Below are 13,357 nucleotides of genomic sequence, written 5' to 3'. Positions count from 1 at the left end.
ACTCTCTATGAGTATATCTCTGTGTTAACATTTTATATTTTTATGCATTCGGTAGATGCTTTCATCAAAAGTGACTTGTATTGAATTCAAGGTATAATTTTTTTAGCTGAATCAAACTAACTTTGCTAGTGCCATGCTGTGCTATTTGAGTTATAGAAATACTCATTTAAATGTCTTAGCAGTTGCATAGATCTCTGGCTGAAAGGGCATATTTAAATCCCCACCATTTTCCACAATATCAGCTTGTGCCAGGGATGTATCTAATACTGCCTCTGCAATTGTCAAGCAGAAGTGCATTTCACTTGTGTGTGTTATAATCAGTGCAGATCCAGAGCTTGAATTTGTTGTTATTAATGTTTTGCTGAGTGGTCGCTGTGGTTGTCATCAGTTGTGGAAAGCAACAGCGGCAATATTCTCCCCAGCACGCTCTGATGTTTTCCCGCTCGTGAGACGCATCCACTGATGTACAGCTGCAATTTTGGTTTATTAAAAAAAGTTAAAACCCTAAACCCCTTGTACTCAAATTGGAAATTTTACAGGGAGATCAGTTTCGTATTCTTAACATGCTATTGCTGATCTGCGCGTTTGTCTACACACCAAACAAATCCTGCAACATTTAATTTAATGATGGTTTTTTATGCACTTTCTCTGTAACCTGGTCACAGTCTTTAATGATATTTTCTGGCCATAAACTCAATTATTGACTCTTAATGTGCCTTAATGTGTCCTGATGCGAGTATTGATCTCTATAAACAGAGATGGGGAATCATTTCATCTTGAACTCATGAAAATAATTACGTACACAGCAGATTTCCAGACCGCTGCCAACAAAATGGACGGAACTTGTGGAGAGTACTTATCAATGTCCCAGAAGAGCTTTGGTTTACTTCAGCATTCAATTATATGCTTCCATAGCCAAACTTATGTCAGAGTCATACATCTTGTGCTGTCAGATGCCATAATGTCTTCTGTAATCATACAGCGCATTAGAATTATAAAGAGCTTTAGAATCTTGGCTAAAATCTAGAATTTTGGTTTCTGTCATAGAAACCAGATGCAACAGCACTGAAAATGTAAAACTGATATAGATAGAATGATAGTGTTTTAACGTTTGTCAATAATACCTTAAAAAATGCAATAAGCCAGATCAATTACAACACAAAGATACCTAGCAGATTTGAATTATACAGTAAACAACTGAAATACTCTTTCATTCAAAAGTTAGTTTGTCAGTGCATTTGTTTAATGCTTTTATTCAGCAAGCGTGCATTAAATTGTGACAGTAAAATTGACAGTAAAAATATTTATAATGTTACAAAAGATTTCTATTTCAAGTAAATGATTTACCATACAGTATCAATGTTTCAACAAACATAACCATTTTCAACATATAAAATGTTTCTTGAGCACCAAATCCGCAAATTATAATAATTCCTCATCATGTGATACTGAAGACTCGAAATAATGGCTGCAGATAATTCACCTTTGCCATCACATAAATCAATTGCATTTTCAAAATATGTTAAAATAGAAAAGTTATTTAAAAAAGTAAATCAATTACTGATCCCAAACTTACACAGTACGAAAACTAGCGTAAATAGACTGCTGTTCATCACTGTTTAATTGTTAGATTAATTGTTTGGTAGTGAGTGAACATTTAGCTGCATTTTATTTTTTGATTTCGCTTCATTGATAAACTTGACCTGTTCTGATGTCCATCAATTCTGCACTTTTGGCAATCAGACCAGGATGCTTATTGCAGACAAAAAATGCAATATGTGGCTGAAATCATTACGTCCAGACTAAAGGTCATTGCACACTGAGTACGAAATTTTCGTACGAAATTTCTGCACGTTAAAAAATAAATACGACCTCACGTTGTGTCAATCACGTTTACACACTGCCTCCGAAACTTTCGTCCGTCATAATAAAATTCAGATCAGGTTCGATTTTCTGCGTTTTCACATCCTTAGCATGCATTTGATTGGAAAGGATGAGGAATACGAAAAAAACGGAAAAACGCACGCAAAAATTTTGGACTCGGTGTGCAATGACCTTAATTGGTTGTCACATTAAACAAACTGTGATTGGTCACTTGGCCCCTTCTGATAGGCTTTTGGCCTGAATACTCTACAAGAAACTTTATGCTGACTTTAAGTCTGGCGACATGCGAACAAGAAATAAGACGAGAAACTTTAGTTCCAGAGAGAACTGTGTGTTTAAATGCTAATCAGCATCTAATGAAATTCTGCAAGACTGAGAAGGTGAAATGTAAGAAAAGAGGGCAATAGATGTACGATTGTAATACTTTGACTTTCTCATTTTTAGAACAGCTCTGCGGCTTGTTTTTTTGCAGCGTACTGCGGATAGGAGAATATGAAGAAAAATATGACTTTATTATCTTGAGGGATATTTTCTCTTTGTGTTCTCCTTTTCCCTATTCGCTCTCTCCCAGGGGCAATTTAATCTCCATATGATGAGAGAGAGTGTTTGTGCTAATGTGTGTGTGTGTGTGTGTGTGTGTGTGCACGAGTGTGTTGGCCAAGTCAGGTATAATGAAAAGCATGCATCTCAGAGGCGTATTGATGCTCAGATATTATGCACCTGCAAGATCCCAATTTACCACTTTATGCAGGAGATTTTTTTTATCTTGTCCTTCCATTTATCCTTCAATATGAGATGAAGTCATCCCGCTCTCTCTCTTTCCCTCTCGTTCTGTCACTCTCTCCCCTCTCAGGTTAATGGAAATAAGGACTTTAAATCATGTCAGGTAGAGAGGGCTGATTCTCAGATAGATTGAATATGCAGGGCATGGTGAGGCAGGAAGAACGGCAGGTGCCTGGACAGCGCTGAAATGGGGTGCCAGCATTAGATGATAAGTTATGTTTGTACGCAAGCTTGTTTTTTTTTTTTTTTTCTCTTGAATCTTTTTTTTGTAGGCATTATTCTATGTTGTGCTCCACAAAAATATTCCAAAAATATCAATTCCACTCAAATATACTCAAATTAAATCAACACAGAAAAAAATATTTAAGAGTTTTATTTGCATGAGCTGTTTGTTGAAGTTTTTGATTCTAAGGACCTCCAAATGTGATGATTAAATGCAGTGGTCAAATGTTTATGACTCATTTATACATATATTTAAATTTTGAAGACATTTTGTTTAAAATGTAATAATTGCCATTCATTTTAAAGTATTAAGGTAAAAAGAAAATATTAATCTAACAATTAAAATGTAAAAAATAAAACATTTTAATTCAAATAAAAATTCCAATAATTATGAATCATTCAAATGTATTATTATTATAATTTTATTATTAATTTTTATTTTGCATTGCACTGTATTATTGGCCAAAAGCAACTTTTTCTTCAAAAATTTTCTGCAGACCACCACTGAAAACAAGCAGACAAACAAATAAATTTATGTTTTATATATGAAGTAGTGTAAAAAAAAAAAGCCTATTGGAGTATGTTTTAAAATAGAAAAATACAATTAATTCAGTGTGTCACTTGCTGTTTCTTATATATATATATATATATATATATATATATATATATATATATATATATATTATAAATAAAATATTTTAAATAAATAAACAAAAGTGAAGAAACTATTTACATTCAGAAATTGCTGGTAAATGTCACAATTAATTCAATTGATTAAGTAGAATGGCTAAAATAGTATTTTCTTTTAAAACATACTCCAATAGTCTTTTTTTACACTGCTTCATAAAATCATTTTTTGCTGTGTAAAACTGCCTTGGGCTCATCAAGGTTCACCAAATGAACCGCACCAGAAAAATAGCCCTTTTTGTGAACCGAGTTTTGTGAATAAGGCGCAATTTATTGTTAAACTAATTTACATAAAAAGAAGGCGCCTTTGCCCTGAAATTAATGACAATAATTATGCACTAATAATTATATCAGCGCATTTAGCACCTGAACTGAATTACAATGCTTGTAATGGATAAGAGGTACGTTTTTTTCACTGAAATACACACACACAAAGTGTTTTTGGACAAAAGTGACATGTAGTGATTTTGTGCAAATCCTGATTTTGGACTCAGGTACAGAATTGCGTGCTCCATTAGACCACAGCCCTCTGATCTAATCACGTCTCCATGGTAACACGGAGAGGAAGCAAAAGCCGACAGAACTCGGTATGCGTCTGTGTGCGAGATGTCACTCAGGTGCTCGGCAATGACATGCTCGCATCTGTGATGCCAGGAGCAGACGAACATTGCAGTCGCTCAGAGCAACGTGTCACTGTGGTTACGCTGTGAGGCTGCATGAGTCAGCAACGTCCCTCTCAGTAAACATATTCTCTTAAAATTGTACTTAATGTGCTGTTTTGCCCAAACACTCATTTCCTTCACACAAAGGTTCTTGCATCTGAAAGACATTCAAAACTGAAGGCGCTTCTATTTATTGACACTTGTGTGCTTGAATGAATAAAACCCCGTAGCTTGTTCCGTTAATTTGACGTGAACACATTAATTACATATGTTAAATTCATTCCGTGTTCAACATTTGGTGCTTGATATTTGCATGATGATTTTAAATGATATATGAACTTACATCATGTGGAACACCTTGTATATTTTTCTTTAATATATTTAATAAATAATACAAAATATATTTATATTATATTTATTTATAGATTTATATTTTTTATATTTATAGCTATAATATATATATATATATTTACATACACACCGTCGTTCAAATGTATTTATTTATTTATTATTATTATTATTGTTTTATTTATTTATTTATTTTGCATTTTATATATTGGCTGAAAGCAGTTTTTTCTTATGAATTTTTCTGCCAATCCCCTTTGGGGAAAAAAATTATTGTGGAAACGATTTCCATTCAGGAATTGTTAGTAAATGTCACAATTAATTATAAAGTTATATAAATTCTAAAAACACATTGAATTAAGTAGAATGACTAAAATAGTATTTTATTTTTAAACATAACTTATATATTTATCTATTTATTTAAAATCATCATGCAAATAACAATCCCCAAAACTTCTGTATTTAATATTTTGTAGAATGTGTATGCAAATCTTTAGCAGCATTGAAGCTTTATTTTTTATTATAATAAATATATATTGTATTGCACTATTTTTCAGTACATATTTGTGGGAAACAGACCACGTCATTGTGACACCCACAGCATCATGTACGAGATGAGTCAGTCTCCATCTCTCTGTGAAAATGTGTCTGTCGCAAAAACATAGACGCATAGTCAATTTATTTGCATTTTTATGGCTTAATGCAAGGAATGTTCTTCATATGATTCACCAAATGCAGTTTTGGTTGGGTAAAAAAAATTTAGATAGACTGTGGGGTAAAAAAAAAAGTAGATAAACACCTTATAATTATAAATCTTCCACTGAGGGGGAAAAAAGTTGTTACAAGTAGTCGCATAGTTTTAATAAGTTGCAATTCCTATAAAATTGCCAAATTTACTCTCATTTGACACCTATTTAATTTTGAATTCTTGCATATGTTCTGTACCTATACGTTTGCATTTGGTTCTCATCTTATGGCTGCTAAATCACGGCTGTCAGTCATGGTATAGTGGAAGTGTCCTTGTATGTCAGACACTCGAGCCTCAATCAAATTGTAACATGTTATTTCCCTTTACAGTTGCTTGGAGAGGCAACAACAGACTGCTGACAGCACAACTAATTAGAGGGATCATTCAGGGAGAGGCTCACAAAAGAATGATTGTCACTCTCTTGTCCTCTTTCTCACTCCTTCTCCTGCTCACGCTCTCCTTCTCTCTCTGTTGTGTCTCTCTCCCTCTCTGTCTCTGTCGCAGGTCTGGATTTGAGCAGTATGTGGAGAGTGGATATCCTCAGTACCCAGACAGCTGTCATGGTGAGTTCCAGACAGTCCGAGCTGACTTGCTCCCAGAGATCATAACTCATTCACACCATTATTACATTCCTACTACAACTCCACTTGTGTTCCGAAGACTTCCAGAACTCTAGAACCTTTCTGAGGGAATCTCATGGAACATGTCAGGAACATGCATGGGTCGTGTTTCTCTCCAACAAGAAAAGAGACAGAAAGAAATCACATTTTTCCAAGATGTGATTTTTGTGCATTGTGGCTTTTTTTTTTAAATGACAGTTGAGCACCTCTTCCCAAATTGACATACCATGTAAATGGTAAATCATAGTGTTATTTAATTGATGCTAACTTTAATTACTTATAATATATATATTATAATATAATGTACTCTACAGTTCAAAATAAATTAAGACTTTTATTCAGCAAAGATGCATTAAATTGTCGCAAAATTGATGCATTAAATCAAAAGTGATGTTCCTATTCATCAAAGAATCCCATATTAGAATGATTCTGAAGGATGATGATTTTGAAATATTTTTTGTGCATTACATCAATCTTTAACACAAAAAAACACATTGAGGTGGACATTTCTTCATGAGATTTCATTTCTTTTATTTTCATTATTTTCATTTATTTTAATGTTTGATGCATTGTGCTAGAGTTAGCCTATTGCTCATTTTAATCGCCAGTCCCATATATAGTAGATTCATGTATTGTGTGCATTCTTGTGCTGTAATTGCAAAAGAGAATAAATTAAAGTGATCATAATGTTTATGATATAAATCTGGTTAGCCATAGTAAGATTGCTTTAATGCATGGCCTCGAATGGCTTATTGCTTTTATGCATCAATGCAGATCCAATATGTTACTATAAGACAACACTGTTCAATAAATAATCTGATTTATTTACAGTAAAATCACAATAAAGTATTCTTCTGTTCAGTAATAAAGTTCATTAGCCTGATTTTTTTCTTTCTGTAGATGTCTTGGCCACGACTCGCAAGCAGAACCCTGCGGTGGACTCGGCGTACGGTCAGTGCACTAATTCAATCACATAAGCTTTAAATTCAGTCATTCAAATTGCTTTAGTAAATGGTTACTCATTGTCCAGCCATAATCACAGTCATGTCCATATCCACTGACCATTTTAAAGCAGAAATTGTATGGCCAGCCATTATATTCTAAAAAGTTGGGTCTTGTATTCAACAATAGGCACAGATTGCTATCATTTTTTTCACATTGTGTCACTGATCTCTTGGTGTGAATATTACATCATGTCTCTTTTTTTTTTTATATCCGACAGTTTGCTTTTCACGCACACATGCATAAATCTTCAATCTGTCCCATTCTGACCTCTGAGCAGCTCTTACAACAGCTCACAGAGAGGTGATAGTTTCCCAGATCAATAGAGTCCGTTACACAAATGACCCGCAGTGAGTCTACAGGCTACAGATCTGGACGGCAGACAGAAATGTCCTGCAGGGCTGTGGGCCGTATCAGAGAGCCCTGAGCAAGAGCTTTGGAAGAACAATTGAAAATCACGATCTGACAAATTAATTTTCTCACTGAGTGGATGTGTGACGGTATGTCTCTGTGTGTGTGAGAGAGAGAGGAACAGAGGGTGTGTATGTTGTGATAGACAGTGCACGTGTATGAAAGATATTGAGAGAGAGAGAGCATATGTGTGTGTTTTGGAAGGAGAGAGGAAGCATGTGAACGAGGGAGGGAAAGTGTGTGCGTGCGTGTTGAAGAGCGAAATAGAAATGTGCAGGGTTTGTTGTTTTTTTTGCAAACTGTATTATATTTCAGACAGTCATGAGCTAATACTAGCTGACAGCTGGCCTGTGTGTGTGAAAGTGTGTGTTAACATCCCTGCGTGGTGTTGTCTGGTTTTGCTTCTAAAGCGTGCCAGTGGATGCAGTGTGATCCGGGTCAGAGCGAACAGCTATTGTACCACACACAATGCACTCTGACTCTCTCTCTCACACACACACACACACACAAACACACATATCAGAGCTCCCCATCCTCTGTGGATGATGTGAAATATCCAGTATGTTTCTCAAATTCCTTGTATCTGTATTAGTCACATGAGGGTATTAGCACAGATGAGTTTCAGTAAATAACATTTCCAAGCCACCTGCTTTGTTCTGTTCTAATCTTCAGCTAATGAATGAGTGCCACTGTTTTCTGAGCTGATTATAGTACCAAAATATTTCAAAGACGGCCTGCAGTCTATCAGCCAGTTAGAGAGAAGTGAATACCTCCCTGCATTATCTTTCTGTCTGTTTTCACAGTATTAGAGGTAAGGGAGAAAAGGTAGATAGATGATGGACGGAAAGAAGGAAGAAAGGAAGGTTGGGAGGAAGTATAATAATAAGAAAGGAAAGAAGAGTAGATGAAGAGAGGAAGAAAGTGAGGAAGAGTAGGTTAATAAAGCTAGCATAGATTAAAGAAGGAATAATAGATTAAGGAAGGACTGAAAAACCCTAACCCTAAGGAAAGAGGGTTAGGGTCAGGGCTAACCCTAAAAGGACAGAGTTTAAAGAAGGGAGGAATGAAGAATCTGAGCTAGATCAAAGAGGAAACAATGAAAGCAGAAAGGAAGAGTTGTAGTTGTAGGGCTGTAGTGTCGTGGAGGTGTAGGATGCTGGCCAGCGTGTCCCGGTGCTCCTCTCTGTGAAAGAGCACACAGTGGGTGCACACATTCAATGAGCTTCCCCACCGCTTCATTCAGTCGCCACAGCTCCTGGAAATGACACGGCAGTGCAGCTCCTCACCTCACGCTGAGACAAAGCCTCCCACGGCACCTCGGCACAGTAATTACAGCTCTACCTGCATTCAAGAGAACTTATTACATCCTCACAACTCTCACCGTCTTCCCACTGCGTGATAAAGCCATCCCATTGTGAAAGGTGGACCAAAATTCCCATAATGCACCACTGTTTTCCGACAGCTCTTTTCTTCCGGCACCCTTTAAATAGAATGGAAACGGAACGATAATAAAAGCGTCCCGTGTGCCAGCCGCGGGCTCCCCTGTTGATCGGCCACTGTGTGGCACAGATGGCAAGATGACAGGCTTTATTTAGAGGTGGGCAGGCGGAGGATGGGCTCTGCGTTTGGCCCCGGACAACCGGCTGCTGCTCATGAGTACTGTGTGCTGCTACATTAAGCATTAGTCCGGTGATGGAGCTCTTCACAGCAGCCCGAGCCAGAGGACGCCGAGTCTTTCAGACAGAGAACCCCGCAAGGTCATTGGTACTTAAAGTCGCCCGGGAACGAGGAGAGCTAAATCTCCGAATCAGACTTATGAGGATATCCTCAAAGTATGTGGACTGCAAGTATGTTTAGGATCAGCACTTTGTGGGGGAATGGATGGAAAAGGAGAAAGGGAGGAGAAACTGTTCAAAAAGAAGCTACTGTGAGATTAGCTCAGCTCAGCTCAGATCAGATGCCTCCAAGTCCAAGTTTCGATTCTGCAATACTCTGGGGCTAGAAATTCATGCGGTGGCACAACAAAACAAAGAAAATGTTTTATTGATTTTGCTGCAAGAAGATGATGTTTTTTTCATATTTTACGTGATTTGTACTGTGATTTCTATAGCACCCTTCACATAAACTTTACAACTTCTGAAATCTTTTACTAAGCTATTTAAAGGGATAGTTCAAACAAAAATGAAAACTCAATAATTTACTCACCCTCATGTTGTTACAAAAGCCGTATAACATGCTTTCTTCAGCGGGAATGCAAAAGGTTTTTTTTTTTTTGTCATCCACTCAATGAAAGTCAGTGGGGTCCAATGTTGTTTTCAGTGTTAAGTTGTATTATTATGCTGTTATATTATTTATTAACATTTAGAATTACTTTTTTGTTACATTTTCCGTTTTTTGTAATTTTATGTGCTTTTGTTATTTTTATTAGGTTTTTTATATATTTCTTACATTACTAAAACAAAAAATTAAATAAAGATTAAAGTAATTTACGTCAATTTAAACTTATATTTATATTAAATGTTTTTTGTTTTATTTCAGCTTTCTTTCAATTAATAAAAATTATACTTGACAGGTTGTGTTATTTAATAACAACAACAACATTTGCTGTTTTGGTCCCCATCGACTGTCATTATATGGACAACAGTTCTTCAAAATACCTTCTTTAATCTTTTGTTATCACTCCCATGTTACTCCAAACCTGTATGACTTTCATTCTTCTGTGGAACACGAAAGAAAATATTTTTAAGAATGTTTTGGAAGTCAGCGAGGTCCAAAACAACCACATTGGACTCCACAGACAAAAAAGGAATCTTATTTTGTGTTTAACAGAAGAAAGAAAATCATAAAGGTCGTTAATGACTTGAGAGTGATGACAGTATTTTCATTTTTGGGTGAACTGATATTGTACAAAATGGAATGGAATGGATGTCTAAATGGATGTTTTCCTGATTTAAAATGCATTTCATGGATATTTCTGATAAGTAACTTTGTTGCCCCCTTCCAATACAACCACAGGAAAGACCTCACCCACAAGCGCCAGCACAACCAATCAGGGGCCAGCTCTGCCTAAAGTCAAGGGTGTCTCTGAGACAGGTACCCGCCCCGAGGAGGGGAGGCGGGGAGGGCAGGGTTCTCCTGAATTGAAGCCAGGCAGTGTGGAGATGGAGGGTAAGGGGGTGGGGAGAGGCCCTTGGCCCGTTTTCTGTCTTCTAGCTTCCTTTTATCCCAAGTTTAAACTTTTCTAGCGCTGTATTGGATTCCGCTGCATGACCCCACAGCTGCACACAACACAAAATACACTCACAAAGAAACAAAAATAAAAGAATCCCAAAGATTCAAAGTAAAGTGCACACTCATACACCGACTTGAAGATGCAAACAAATTCTCTTTCCTAAAAAAAACCCTTTGAGTCAGGCAATCTGCGAGTCTGTGTTCGGCGCATTCGACCTTCCCTGTTGTTTTCTGCTAGACAAACAAAAAGAACGAATTGTCTACAGTCGTCTTTGTTGTTTTAATACATTTAAGTCTGCCCTAAATCTCCAAAGGTACTTTGTCTGCTTTCCACTCATGTGTCCCTAGAATCCAGAAAAATGATCATAAATCCTGTGCCCGCCGCTATGATCATCCACTCAGCCTGTAATGAGAAGCAACAGCAGTCGATAAATAAGCAGCGACTACAGGCCCGCGGGCAGACGCCGCCTGATAGAAATTTCCAGCGTGCAATCTATTCAGCCGCTCGGTCAAGAGCAGTTGTACGCTCGTGCAATCAAACGACCCGCAGACAGGAGAGGTTCGGCGGTTTAGTCACAACGCACCTTATATCTCCCTCTCTTCACCTCTCAACTCGATTTCAATATCCCTGTTGTCGAGAGGTAATGTGTTAATACACACAGACTATTGTGAACCTCGGAGGGCCGATGGTTTTTCACACCCTGTGTTTGTGACATTATTTAGTCTAGCTGATTAAATTAAAATTGTACAACAGCTGCTTCCAGTTCAAGCAACAGGTTCTTATCCGTTTTCGGCATTTCAGACCAGAGTATGTAAGTTGTGCTGAGTAGACAGTTTGTCACACTTTAATATATTTTTTCATGTTGTATTCATTAATTTAAATAAAAACATAATGTACTAAATATTTATTTGGTTTAAAAAAAAAATATTCAAAAATTCGGTATATTTTTATGAAATCAGATGATTACACCATTATAATTATATCTTTATGCTTTATTCATTGTCAGTGTTTCAAGCGTGTTGTCACAGAAAGTGCATATTCACAATGTGACTTGCCGTACAAATTTTGTGCAAAATGCAAGCTGTAATATTACATAATGTTGAGTAATCTTATTAATAGGATGCGTTTGGGTGAGTTAATTAATCCCGTTAGAAAAGCACTTCAGTTTACCGGTGTTCATTCATCATTCAACTTCAGCTCAAGTGGTTTATTCAGCAGCATTATAGACTTTTATTGGATCATTCAAAAGAGTTATATAGATTTTTCCTCTTCAAAAACATTGTTAGTGCCTGCGTTTATTTGGGGTGTTTTTTTTGTAAACTCTATCTATTATTTAAAATACATTCATTGTATATTAATAATCTTTGTGATATTTTCATGCTGTCTTCATTTCAGAAAAAAAACCTTAACATTGTTGTCAGTAATTTCATTGACCAAATTAAAACTCATAGCTAGATCTCAATTATATGAGCTGTTAAAATGTCATTTGCTAATGATTCAGTCCATTCCATTCCTACGGCTTTAGGTAGTGTTGACTTAAGCATGCATGGCTGAAATCTCTCTCTCTCGCTCTATCTATCTATATATATATATATATATATAAAGGAAAGCGATAATGATGTCTGCCGAAACTAAACCTCTATTTGTTCTTAGGTGGCGGCTGCCGAGTCCATCCGCTCGTTAATGTTATTTTAAACACACCTTCTCGCAGGTCATTCACACACTCAAATAAGTGCTATGATGGCAAGAACTCTGGGCCCCTGATAATTTGCGTGAGTGTTGGAGGACGGACTGCCATGAGGGGGTGGGTGGATTCTGAAACTCATTAAAACACAGTCGAAGATGAACTGACAATGAACTCCGGCTGAACTACGGGCTGAAGATGCATTCAGTCCTGCAGAGAGGCTATTAATACCACGGCAGGGGGAGAAACAAAGAGAAAGCCTGAGGTTTAGGGAATCGGCGAGAGATGGAAACGTGTTGAAATTGGGTGGAAGACATCGAGGTTTCCTCATCGAGAAAGTGGAAAATCTGCTGATTTTGATTCCAATCACACACCAAAACTAGGCTCCAGTAAAAAAAAAAAACGCAATCCACTTGGCAAACGCAGGTGTGGTAACTGCTTTAATCGACTTTATAGGAGCTCTGCTCCCGAAAAGAGCAAAGTGACGTTCTTCTCATTAAAGTGTTTCACTTGTAAATGTCACAGTCAGCCTGCCGACCATGTAGCCAGAGCCAGGTAATAATGTCCATCACCAAAGGTCACAAAAAATAGATCCCGTTTTCCCCGAACAATTCTCTTTATATCAAGCCGGCACATGCCCTGACACATGCAGACTCGACACTCAGGCTATTAAATAGTGCACACACACTAGTTATTTCTAAAGAACTGTGGGCTCATACGGTGCTCGGATCCATATAATGCGCTTCCTAAAACCCTCTGCCCCCCCTCTCCTTTTCCTTGCCCCTTCCCTCTCTTCCTCCAGTCCTTCTGACTGGAGAGATGTAGCGTTCTGTTAACCTGCCTGTTTTTTCAGACTAATGCTTCACCTTCTTAAGTTCTAAAGCCTCTCTTATTTTCCCCCTTCTGGGTTTAGTTTAGAGTCTCGTAAAGCCTGAGCTCTGTAGTCCGACTTTAGGATTATGGCCTTCAGCTTTTTTAGTTCTTCTAGAACTGTCTGTTGCCTCTTTTTTTTTTTTTTTTGTCTCAAATAGTTCATAATTTTCATCTAAGGATTAGAGATACTTGAGCAACTCAGGC

The 13,357-nt window shown here is 37.1% G+C and overlaps 1 protein-coding gene across 6 annotated transcripts in view; it reads left to right on the top strand.

Annotated features, from left to right (window-relative positions):
* The window catches only part of sema6e (sema domain, transmembrane domain (TM), and cytoplasmic domain, (semaphorin) 6E), a 196,773-nt gene that overhangs the window by 175,124 nt on the left and 8,292 nt on the right, over positions 1–13,357 (top strand). For 5 of the 6 annotated variants that reach the window (XM_058745849.1, XM_058745851.1, XM_058745852.1 and 2 more), the window contains 3 exons: positions 5,836–5,894; positions 6,852–6,902; positions 10,380–10,532. In XM_058745849.1, the coding sequence (XP_058601832.1) occupies positions 5,836–5,894; positions 6,852–6,902; positions 10,380–10,532 (263 nt within the window). The remainder of the gene's footprint in view (positions 1–5,835; positions 5,895–6,851; positions 6,903–10,379; positions 10,533–13,357) is intronic. The other variant, XM_058745855.1, reaches the window with a different exon arrangement.

Source organism: Onychostoma macrolepis, chromosome 16, assembly GCF_012432095.1.
Source record: "Onychostoma macrolepis isolate SWU-2019 chromosome 16, ASM1243209v1, whole genome shotgun sequence".
NCBI lineage: Eukaryota > Metazoa > Chordata > Actinopteri > Cypriniformes > Cyprinidae > Onychostoma > Onychostoma macrolepis.
Note: the sequence above shows the minus strand (reverse complement) of the source record. Positions and strands in the feature narration are given on the sequence as shown.